The sequence below is a fragment of the Mus pahari genome, chromosome 16, assembly GCF_900095145.1.
Source record: "Mus pahari chromosome 16, PAHARI_EIJ_v1.1, whole genome shotgun sequence".
In the NCBI taxonomy this organism is placed as follows: domain Eukaryota; kingdom Metazoa; phylum Chordata; class Mammalia; order Rodentia; family Muridae; genus Mus; species Mus pahari.
In genome coordinates this window covers 24,205,327-24,217,893 of record NC_034605.1, presented here as the reverse complement: position 1 = coordinate 24,217,893, position 12,567 = coordinate 24,205,327, and the positions used below count along the sequence as shown (strand labels likewise).

The 12,567-nt window shown below is 39.5% G+C and overlaps 1 protein-coding gene and 1 non-coding gene across 3 annotated transcripts in view; both read right to left on the bottom strand.

The window, feature by feature from the left end:
- The window catches only part of Aoah (acyloxyacyl hydrolase), a 196,458-nt gene that overhangs the window by 142,829 nt on the left and 41,062 nt on the right, over positions 1-12,567 (bottom strand). For both annotated transcript variants that reach the window (XM_021215760.2, XM_021215761.2), the window contains exon 3: positions 6,462-6,528. In XM_021215760.2, coding sequence (XP_021071419.1) covers positions 6,462-6,528 — 67 coding nt within the window. The remainder of the gene's footprint in view (positions 1-6,461; positions 6,529-12,567) is intronic.
- On the bottom strand, positions 1,675-1,831 carry LOC115065639. The gene has a single exon (XR_003845409.1). It is a non-coding gene; the product is annotated as a U1 spliceosomal RNA (small nuclear RNA).

Below are 12,567 nucleotides of genomic sequence, written 5' to 3'. Positions count from 1 at the left end.
TCTCTCTCTCTCTCTCTCTCTCTCTCTCTCTCTCTCTCTCTCTCTCTCTCTCTCTCTCCTCTCTCTCTCAACTTTTTATTGATTCTTTGTGAAATGTATATCCTGCACCCAATCCCACTCATCTCTCCTTCCTTTTCTTTCTGCCCTTCATCCTGGCAACCTCCCTTCCCCAAAAGAAAAGAAAAGTAGAACGATAATTTAAAAAAAAAAAATCCTGTCATGGAAGCTGCCATGTGTCAAAGGGTCTCACACAGTGTACCAACTTGTCCACATCTTTACTTGCAAATGTTCATTGCAATGAGTCATTGATCTGTTCCAAGGCCTCTAGCTTCTGCTACACTATCTATAATGGATCTTCATGGGGATTCCTTTCAGATAGTCTGTTGTTGCCCAGTGTCATGGAGATCCTGCAGCTCTGGATCTGTAGGGCCAGCCCTTTCAAGTACTCCTGCACACTATAGATGGGATGGATGTTGGGGTGTGCCGAGTTGGAGCTCTGGATATAGGTCTGGGAGATAGCTGAATTGGTCAGCCTGCCAACTCTCTTGCTCCCACAACACCAGAATGAGCTCTCCCAGCACTGTTTTGACTAGCTCACCCAATGCTACAGCTGGCAAGGGGCAGGGGCAGCTCTCTTGCTCTCAAGTACTCAGGACAGGCTCACCTGTGCCTTTCTCACCAGGATCAGCTCTACTGTGCTGTCTAAGAGATGGTGCAGGGCCAGTTCTCCCGGAGTTCACACCCTTAGGGCCAGGTCCCTCACTCCTCCACCACTAGGGCTAGCTCTACTGTGCTGCCACAGTGAGGTTCAAGACCTGATCTCTCAAGGGCTGAGGCTGGTGAAGGGAAGGGCCAACTCTTCCACTCTTGTGACCTCAAGGTCAGCTCTCTTCCCTGCCTCAAACAGCAAAGGGCAAAGAGGAAAGGGCATCTCTCCTTTGTCCAAAACACTGCCAGCAGACTAGAGATGGGCCCAGATCTCCCTCACTTACACCCTTGGGGCTAGCTTATCAGTTTCCCACCTGTCAGGATTAGCACTACTCTGCTGCCCAGGCAAGGGATGTGGCCAGCTCAACACAATGCCTAAGGTAGCAGTCCAGACCAGGGACATCTCATGGCCTTTCCTGGTAACCAAGGCCTGGAACATCAACACAGACCTCAGCTGCCATAGGACCATAGATCCAGACATGGCCCCCAGCAGCAGCATGGGCTTGGATGTTCCTGTAGCCTCAGGTGGCAGTGTAGGCCACTCAGATTAGCATTATCCCTCCCCCTCCCCCCAGGCAATATGGTCTTCAGATAACCATATATTCTCCAATGGCATCCCAAACTATGAATATCCCCCTTGGGCTCTGGTGGTAACTTGGGTTACAGATATCAACAAGGACCCCAGTTGCAGCAGGACCACAGCTTCAGATGTGGCTATTGGCAGCAGTCCTGGGCCAGGACCTCATCATGTTCTTATAAAGTCTCCACCTTTCTCCACTGTGTACAAACCCTCAGCCTTGCTTTCTCTTCCTTCTTTTCACCATGTACTCTGTCTTTCTCACATATTCATCCATCACATATTCATCCATCACAACAGTGGTTGCAGCAGGCACTTGAGTGTCTTTCTTCACTCTTATATGGATCTTTATTATGAACCTTTGATTTTTTTTTTTTTAAAAAACAGGGATGAGGTAAAAATGGTCCTCCACTTTCACAAATTGTGCAATTGGATTTCCCATACTTGAGGAAATCTCAAGGCTCAGCACATCCTCATTGATGCTGGTAAGCCCTGCCCAGAGAAAATCACCTTCCTAATCATAAACTTACCCTTTCTTAGGAATATTGTGGGTTTTTTTCTTTTCTCACTATGTAACCCTCGGTGACCTGGAACTTGTAGACCAGGCTGGCCTTGGTTTCACAGAGGGAGCCTACCTTGCCCTGTAGGAGCTGGGACTACAGGTGTGAGCCAGTATACCCAGTTTGAGTCTAATCAACTCTGTAATTATTTTGTGAAGAACAGAGTTACAATGCTTTCTACTTTTTATGTCAATACAAGCTATTATGTTTAAGCCATGCTATAATTATTATAATTTCTGCTCTTTAGTTTTTTTTTTTTTTTATGAAAATGTCCTTTCCTGATCTCTGAAGGCTCCTGCACATGAAAAGCAGGGTTTGTGACTTATAGGGAAACAACAGTGAGTACCAGGAAGCAAGGTGAGATTAAGAGAGGCAGCAGCTGGATTTTCTGAAGCACCATTGAGAATGGCAGAGGTCAGGAACAGACAGGAGACCTTGCAACTGCGTACTGCCTAAAATGGGATTTCTACTTATAAGGTAGATAAAAATAGTCTCTTCCTGCACGTCAATGGCCTTAAGATTCACTTCCTAAAACTTACTTGTTAAGACCTAACCTTCATGAATTATGTCGAGAGTGTAGGGGAGACTCTGCTTAGGAATAGAATAGGTGCCCATTTACAACCAAGGGTCAAGGAACTTGTTTGCCTATTTTGTCTTATGACAAAGAAAGAAAAAAGAAAGAAAAAAGGCAGTATCTATGGACCCTCCCTGGCATCTAATCTACTGACACCTTGATTATTTAGCTCAAGTCTCTAGATTCATGAGTGGTAAATTTCTGTTTTTAAAATTTTCCACTGTCAGGTGTTTTGTTATGAAAGTTCAAACAGGTCAAGACACTGAATGGCAAGATTTGAGGGAATGCCTTGTTTCTCACGTTCCCTCTTTACAGAATCCCATGGCTATGGCTATGGATAGAAATGTAATTGCTACATAATTAGTCCATGAATTATTGAGAATGGACTAGTATGGGATAATAGGAAGAATGCCCTCCAGGTCAGGAAATGTATTTAATATTGGAAGGCAGCTATTCAGGTAAAATTAAATCACGAGGCTGTCATTTTCAGGACCCAAATCAACTCAAAGCAGTTTCTGACTATTTAAAACAAGGTTCAAGAAGAGGATGCATGTAAGGAGAGCTCCCTATCAGTGTGGATCTGACAGGGTGCTGGCACTGGAGAGGTACTGTTATTGATAGGATGCTGATTTTGATAGTGTGCTGGCACTGATAGGGCACTGGAGCTGACTGGGTGCTAGTGCTGCCTGGGTGCTGGTGAGAGCCATAGCTGGCACTGATAGTGTGTTAGACATTTATGGACAAACAATTGTTAGACAGACCCATTCCCTGCATCTTTATTTCTCCAAAGCAGTCTTATCCTTCATCCTTCTCTGCTTCCTTCCTTTCCTTCACCCTATTCCCATCCTTCTTCTCTTGACATTTATATAGTCAGGATTTTCTTGCTAAATACCTGGAAATATACACAGAATTAATAAAATGTAGTCATAGTCATTGAGATCTGTCAGCTAGTCAGGGACTCAGAACTCTGTAGTGCAGACATAAATTTTTTTAGAACCTACTTCTAATAAGGGTTCAACCTTTCCTCTAGCCCACCACGCAGCAGAGGTAGTGGAAGAGAAAAATTATTAGGCTATGGGGGAAGTAAACCTGTTCAGCAATAGTTTTGGGGGGGCGAGCTTGAACTTCGTTGGCAGCAGTTCAGTCCCGTAGCAAACACCGAATACAACTTAGCAGCTGCAGAATAGCTCTCTAGGCAGGCAGACACCAGGCTGAAACCAGCAGCTACAGTCCAGTCCTTTTAGCAAACAGACACCAGGCAGCTGTAGTTCAATCCTGAAGAAACTGCTAGGCTTGCCAACTGGCCTGAGGTGAGGCCACAGATGTGGTAAGCTGCCACAGCAATCTCATGAACAGTTCTTGGATGAGTTACCACAAATTGAGCTCAACAATGCTATGTAAGGCAAGCCAATACATGTGTGTGTTTAGCAAAGAATAGCAAAGTGAGCAAACTGAACCAAAGCTCAGTGCTCATCTCCCACTGTCTATGGGGTCATATTTATACTCCTTCATCCTGGGTCCTGTCCCATGCTTGCTATATCTCACCATCCTTTCACTTGTGCCTGCTTCAGGAAAACAGTCTTTCACATGTTTGCTTTAGCAAGACATCCTTTCACCTGTGTGGCCCAGCAAACCATCATCTGACATAACTAACTTTACAAAGAAACTAGAAGTTTCGAACTAGAGTGATAATTGAATTATTAACACAAGTCCTAAGTGCTGTTCTGGAGGTTGTTGGTGCATTTGTGTGTGTGCTGTGCGTGCGTGCGTGTGTGTGTGTGTGTGTGTGTGTGTGTGTGTGTGTGTGTGTGCTAATTTTCTTGTATGTGGTAAGAGTTGAATGTTCATATTAGCTTGGAGAGGATCATGGAAGCTTCCAGAAGAGGTAACCAAGAACCAAAAAAAGTAGGGTGATGTGTCTGGGATAGGTTTTAGATGTAGAAGACACAGGAAACAATGGTAAAAGTCTTTAGGCAGAACCTGCCTGTAGTGTGAGCAAAACACTGTGGAATGTGGTATACTGGGAAGTCGCAAGGGATGAGTTTGAATGGGCCATTAGGACCAGTTCATGAAGATTCTAGTATAGGGAGCCAAAATCATAAGAAGAAAGTGCAGATCTTGAAGAATACTATGTAAGGGGATGTCATAGTTAGGTTTCCATTAAGAACACATCCCCCCCCCCCCGGGTAAGTTGGTAGATTTTGAAATATAAGGAAAACTGGCCTGACTTTAATTCATAGGTCATGACAATAATTGGGGTCCTGGGTAAAGGATAGGGCTCCTGCTACATTCATAGCCAGAATCTAAAATAAACCATTTCTAGTAACAGATGAGTTCAGTATTAATAGAGACAGGTGCACACAAGGAGATCTCTCAGATCTGTTTGATTTTAAGTTTCTGTTTTTAAACTTCTCTGGCTCTAGGCTATGCTATTGTAGAGGGTGACACTGTCTTTTGAGCTTCACCATTATATACCCAACTTTCAAGCTAATGGCACATTCATTATAGAAATATTCATTTATGCAAGGAGGGATCCAGAAAATAACCCGCATGGCCATTAGTGAGTGAGTGAGTGCATAAATAGCACCCTAGAGACACAACTGAGTATCACACAGTCAGAGTGAATGTGCTATAGTGATGACAGCTATATTGGCCATCTCAGACATTCAAACATAAATGACATATATAAAATGTGAAACCATGTAAAAACTAAAAATATATACTTTTAAATATTACACATAATATATATTGTATAATATAGTATACATATACTTATATTATTTTTATTGTTATGTATGCATGATGAGGAAGGTGTGTGCGATGGCACAGGTATGGAGATCAGAAGACAACTTTGTGAAATCAGTTCTCTTCTTTAACCTTTACATGAGTCTTAGGAACTCGGGTGGTCTGGTTTATGTGGTAGCCTCCTTTATCTGCTAAGCCATCTTGCTGGCATGTAAATATATATATGGTGTGTGTGTGTGTGTGTGTGTGTGTGTGTGTGTGTGTTTTAAAAGTACATTGAGAGAACACAGAACCTAAGATGATGTTCTTGGGAGTAGGCAAGATAAAAGAGTTTATAAAGTTAGACTCAGTTGATTGTCACAGTCCTAGAGTTTGTTTGTGGCATAGGTTTGGGTGCATATTACATAATTCACTTCACTTCACACTGGGTAAATAATTATGTAACCAACATAAAACCATACATAGACGCTGCATGGCAGAAATGAAGTTATTCTAAAGAGATACTTGTGTCCCTCAATCTTACTATCATGTCAGACTATTAAAAAAATGGATCCCAGTAATGAACATTACCCTAGAAATCCCATGCTGGAAAAAGGAAAACACTGGAAGCCTCGATATAGCCAGAAGAGAACCTTGTTTCCTAGAAAGGAGATTTCACAGTTTTCACCACTTGTTAGAATGCTTTGCAGATTGAAACTGAAGCCCAGATAATGATGGGTCAATGTCTTAGATGTTCATATCTCTGGCCCTCTATTGAAACTTTAGTCTCACTTCAGAACAGAAGATTAACTGGAGAGCATTGCTGCCATCTCTTTTTTTCCTCTTCCCAGTGTGGTCACATTGAACAAACCTCCCTTTCTACTTTTTTACTAGTAACTTGGCCATTTTAATCAGATTGGAGATGGATGGCCTAGGCCAGTGACCTCAAGTTGGGTAACATGGCTCATTGTTGAGAGACTGTCATGAACATGAACATGACTCCTCCTATCTAGTGCTGCAAAAAGTGATCAAAACAGAAGGAAAAGAATGAAAAAGAGAACAAGCAAGCAGACAAGGATGGCGCAGAGGCACTGAGGCTAGGAACCCTGGAGGACAGAGGGCTGAAAGCTGCTGGAAGGGAGAAGAGTAAGAATTGGGAGCTCAGAGACAGACAGTCATCCACCCAGTCAGTGCATACCACAGGGTTATTGTTGGTGGTGCTGTCTGTAAGCACTGTGTACAAAGTGCTTGGGAAGAAACGGAGCCAGATTTCCACACTGTTCGTCTATACTCACATACGACTATACACCATACTCACAGTTTTATGATGTCTGAGCCAAATGTCTGAACCAAGAAATAGCAGGAGGCCTTCAAGAACAGCTTTTCTAAGAAAAATAAAAAAGGTAAATAGAATACTTTGTGTTATCATAGCTTAGAACACGAGTCAGTGTTTAGCTCTATGAAAAACTAAGACTAAATGATTAATGATGAATGGCTGAGTATTAGTTTTAAAGGTTCAATAATTTTAAAGTTACCATGGCTATTAAAGCATCACTTCCAGGGGCTTTAGCAATGGTTGCAGAAGATCCACATTGTGACACCGATCGGTTGCTCTAGATTTAGGGGATCAATTACCCACTTCTGGACTCCTCCTGCGCCAGGCACACAAGTGGTACACAGACATGCATGTAGGCAAGATACTCAGGCCATAACAAAATAACCTTTTCCATAAAATATTTGTGTGAATACTATTTTTCTGCAGATATTTGAAGATGATTAGCTTCTTATAAAATTATATATTTCATTTTTTTTTGCAGCAAGGAATATAAAATGTTGGCTAAGATCTCCTTTGATGAATGACAAACATATTGAGAAAGAATCAGGGAAACTACCTTGATTTGAGGATTTTACAATAGCCTCAAAAAATGAAATATGATAATGGTAGCCATGCAAGTGGATCAATACCAAACTTATAAAAAAAAAATCACACACTAAAGAAAGAAATCAGAGAATACACCAAAAGATGGAGAGATCTCCCTTGCTTGGGATTGGTAGGATTACTATTGTGAACATGGCCATTTTACCAAAAAAAAAAAAAATCTACAGATTCAATATGATCCCCACCAAAAATTCCAACACAATTCTTCACAAAAATTAAACAACAAAACCCTTCAACTTCATGTGGAAACAAAAAGACAAAGGATAGTTAAAAGAATCCTGAATAACAAAATTACAAGTTATAATACAGAGGTATAGTAATAAAATCAGCATGATATTGGCATAAAAACAGACACATTGATCAATGGAATTGAATTGAGGACCAAGATGTAATTCTACACAGCACAGATACCTGATTTTTCACAAGTTGAAGAAAATCACATTGGAGAAAAGATGGCATTCTCAACAAATAATGCTAAAAAAAACTGTACCCACATATAAAAGTTCAAATAGATAAATATCCATCACTTTACATCAAAATAAGTCTCATGGACCATGAACCTCAACATAAGACCAGATACCATGAACCTGATAGAAGAGAAAGTAGAGAATAGACTTGGACTCACTGTCATAGAAAAGGACTTTCTGAACCGGACAAGGATGACACAGGTAGTAAGCACAACAATGAGTGGGGGCTCATGAAGCTAAAAAACTTCTGTACAGCAAATGGCACCATCATTAGAACAAAATGGCAGCCTACAGAATGGGAAACATCTTTATTAATTACTCATCTGGTAGAGGATTACTATCTAGAAAATACAAAGAACTAAAACCCTAAACAAGAAAACAATCCAATTTAAAAATGGTGTATAGACCTAAACAGAGTTCTCAAAAAATGAAACATGAATGGCTGAGAAACACAAAATGTTCAACATCCTTAGCCATCAAGAAAATAGATATTAAAACTACTTGATATTGCATCTTATCCAAGTCACAACAGCCAAGATAAACAAAATAAATAACAGCACATGATGGTGAGGATGGAGGGAAAGGGCAATATTTCTTCATTGCTGGTGGGAGTGTGGATGGGTGTATCCATTATGGAAATCAGTGTGGAGGTTATTTAAAAAGCTGAAAATTGATGTTCCACAAGATCCAGCTATAACGCTCTTAGGCAATATACCCAAAAGACTCTCGGCATCTTGCCTCAGAGATACTTGCTCACTCATGTTCACTGCTGCTCTATTCATAACAGCCAGAAACTTGAAACAGCCTAGATATCCATCAACTGATGAATGGATAATGAAAATGTGGTCCATTTACACAATGATATATTATTCAGTTATAAAGAAAAAAAATGAAATTATAAAATTTTTATATAAGTGCATGGAGCTAGAAACAATTATCTTGAGTGATGTAACCTACAGCCCCCAAAGAAACCCCCAATAGTGCATGTTTTATTTTGTTATGTGGATGTCAGCTTTTAAACTTTAGGTATAAGTATTTCAATTTCAATAACCACAGAGGTTAGGTAGGTAGTAGGGGACCAGGAAGGAGGAGAAAATCTTCCAAGGATGGAGTAATAGAGTATAGTATCATAAGTAGGTAAAGGAGAAACTAGATAGGAAGATTAAATGGCAAGAGGATGGGAGGGCATGATAAAGAAGGAAATGAAAGGGAGAGACTAACACTAAAGCAGTTTTTTGAAAAGTGGCATGGAGACCTACAGGGTAGAAGCCTCCTAAAATATATACATACTGTGAAAATAAAAGTAAACAAAATCACCATATAATGGGGGAGACAATGCCCCAACTAGATAGCTTATGCCACCAAATAAAATTTCCAGTGCCAGGACTGGGTTACATTTTGTTGAGTTATTGGCCAAAGGGATCTCTTAGAAGCTTCATCCAAATATCAAAGGCAATTTCCAAGGTTATTGGTTTTTCTCTAAAATCTGATGGTAAGACCCTATTGGTGAAGACACACTTATGTCATCAAACATGGAGAAGTTGAGGTAGTCCCCACCTAGAAGCTTGACCCCTACTTGGGACCAGGAAAGATGGAGAAAAGTAAACAACTTCTCTCAGCTAAAAATCCCGTGTCCTACAACAGTGACCTGCCTGCAAGGTATACTGGTGCCATATAGTGGCACAAATGTTATGGAGGTAATCGCACACTCTTTAGATTGGATTTAAGGCACAGTCCATAACATAAAGCCCATACATGACACTACTAAAGTGGCCATAAAAACCAACACTACATAAAACACAGGCCTACAGCAGAACCAATATTACTATTCTTCTGCTAAATGAAGATAGAAAGAAAATGACTTTTAGTGACATATTGCTATATATTCAGAGTAGAGCATCACTCCATGCTTATCAGAGATGTCTCTTGCAATGCATGGTAACGAAAACAGAGACTCACAACTTTTCGATATTCAGAGAGTGAAAGACCTTGGAACACCAACCCTAAATGAGATGTCTTTACCCCTGCCCTTGAGGCTCAGAGTTCTATGAGGAGGCAGGAAGTTTATATGAGCCAGAGGTAGGTGACTCCAACGAAGCAATGTCTTCCAGGCACAAAAGGACTGGTACACATATGAATTCCCATAGACTGTGATAGCATACAAGACCTGGACAGGTTCAAAACAGACTAAATCACGGCATGGAGAAGAAGTTGACACAAAGTCCCAACTCTGTCTAAGAAGCCTTTTGCAATTGATATCTGCTGGGAAAGGGAATATCAGTTTTCTCCCATGGAGTTTCACTGGGAAGTTTAACTCTTGGAAATATCTTGTACCCAGAAGTAGTTTGTCAATACAAATTAGACTTTACATTTTGAGTGTGCATGCCTGTGTGCACACCTTTTGTTTTGTTTTATTATTGTTTTATTCTAATTTATTTTCTTTTTGTTTTAAGTTTGTCTTAATTTTCTTTTTGAAAGTTTTTGTTGTTGCTGTAGTTGTTTTTCCTGTTTTTTGTTGTTGCTTTTAGAATGAATTTGAAATTGCATGGGTAGTAAGGAAGGAAGGACCTGGGAGGAGTAGGGGGAGAAAATATATGAACATCAAAATGTACTGTATGAAAAAATTAAATAATTGCTTTTAAAAAGGTAACTTTTGGAGTTAAAATGAAACACAGCTTGTATTCCTTTCTGTTGTTTATTTGAGGGAGGAGTTCAACTTCGCCTATTAGTCTTTACTACAGAGCAAAAGAAGACCCATTCTTATAGGGATTGCTAAACTGTATCAATGTCTAAGAACACATACGACACATATAAATGTCCAGTAAGAAGATTACTTCCTTTCTGGCTGATTTTTTTTAACTTGACACGTGAGAATCATCTTATAAGAGGAACCCTCAACTGAGAAAATACCTCTGTCATATGGCTGCATGGCAGCAAAGAAAAAAATAGATGGAGTAAGGAGATATCTTCAGAAATAACATAAAATGCCAAATTGGTCTTAAAAATAAGTAGACATATATCACATAAAGCCACAGAAACAGTAACCTAAAACTTCTCTAAAGAAAACTCTAACATGATGAGAAAGCTCTACTAGTAAAGCCTATTAACTCACCACATCTCTTCTAAAAATGAAAAGGTACAGAATATTTCTTAACTTCTGTGAGACTAGTATCAAAATATATTCCTTCAAGAATATAGCCCCAAATCTTTTAGAAATATAACCCCAGAGATTTTTTAAAAAATGATATAAATTCAGTACAACAATGTAGAAAAAAAGTTGTACATTGACCAAGTAAGATTTGTTCCAAAAATATAAGATGTAACATTTGAAATCAGCTATCATATAATACTACATCAATAAAAGACAGAGCTCACATTGTCATCAATAGATGAAGAAGCTATTTGACAGAACACTATACATATGCTTGGTAACTTCCACTCTCTGCAAAAGAACCACATCAAAACCCAACTAATAATGAAAGGGGAAGTCTTCAATTTGCTAAAGGCTATTCACAAAACGACTAACATGATATTTAATCACAAAAGCCAGAACCCTTTCCCCATAAGCATTACTGTGGGACTACTAGCCACAATAACTAGTTAACCAAAAGAAATGCAAGGCACCCAGATTAGAAAGAACAAAACAAGATATTACACAAGTGATGTCATCACGTAGCTAGCAAACCCTAAGGAACACATTAATAAACGATGAGAATTAATGGGTGAATTTAATGACATTGTGCAATAAAAAACCAATAATGCAAAACTAATTGTTTTTCTGTGAATTAGAAATGAGCAAATAAGAATGAAATTAAGAAAACTATTTTTGTTTATAATAGCATCAAAAAGAATTGAATACTTAGAAATAAATTTGACAAAATAAAAAAATAATAATTTGACAAAGAAAAAAACCAAACAAACGCAGTTTGGTGTGGAATGCACACCAGTAATTCCAGAACTTGGATACCCGAGACATGAGAAATGCCATAATTTTGAGGTCAATCTATGCTACATAGTGCGTTCCAGTCTACATGGGCTACTGTATGAGACACTTTCTTAAAAACATACAAATATATTGTTTGAAATGATTTTAAGCAGAAACACATACCACGTTGATGGATTAGTGAGCCAATGATTACATTAGGATGTAATTAGGATGTAGCCGTTGCATTAGGATGGCAATATTCTTTAATCTGACCTACTGGTTCAATGCCATCTCCAAAAACAATTGTAACTTCTCTGCAGAAACGGACCAACTGATCCTAACTATGTGAGACTTAGAATAGAGTTTTCTTTTAATTTTGAAAAAGAAAATCAAAGTTAGAAGACTCATACTACACAATTAGCAAGCTACAAAACTATAGTTGCTAACTAAGATAGTGTGGTATTAAAGTGGGAGACTTTAAGTGGGCCAATGAAATAGAATCAAGGAGTTAGAAATTTTGAGTCTATAGTTAAGGCTTAAGCGTACCGAGACAATTTCAATGAGGAAATTTGAAAAAAAATAAAAAATGACAGCTATAAGCAGACAAGTAAATGAAATTACTCACGGTGGTGGTTGGAATGATATTTGGCCCCCAGTTAGTGGCATGACTTGGGTAGATTAGGAAGTATGGCTGTGGTGGTTTGAATAGGGATGGCACCCACAGAATCATGTGTTTGAATGTTTGGTCCATAGGGAATGGCACTATTAGGAAATATGGACTTGTTGGAATAGGTGGGGCTTTGTTGGAGGAAGTGTGTCACTATGGTGTCACTTTGAAGTCCCAGAAGCTCAAGCCAATTCACTTCCTGCTGCTTGATGATCCAGATATAGAACTGGATGTAGTACTCTCAGCTTCTTCTCTAGCACTATGTCTAACCTGAATACTGCCATGACGATAATGCTAAACACCTAAAACTGTAAGCAAGCCCCAGTTAGATGTTTTTCCTCTATAAGAGTTGTCGGGGCTGGAGAGATGGCTCAGTGGCTAAGAGCACCGTCTGTTCTTCCAAAGGACCCAGGTTCAATCCTCAGC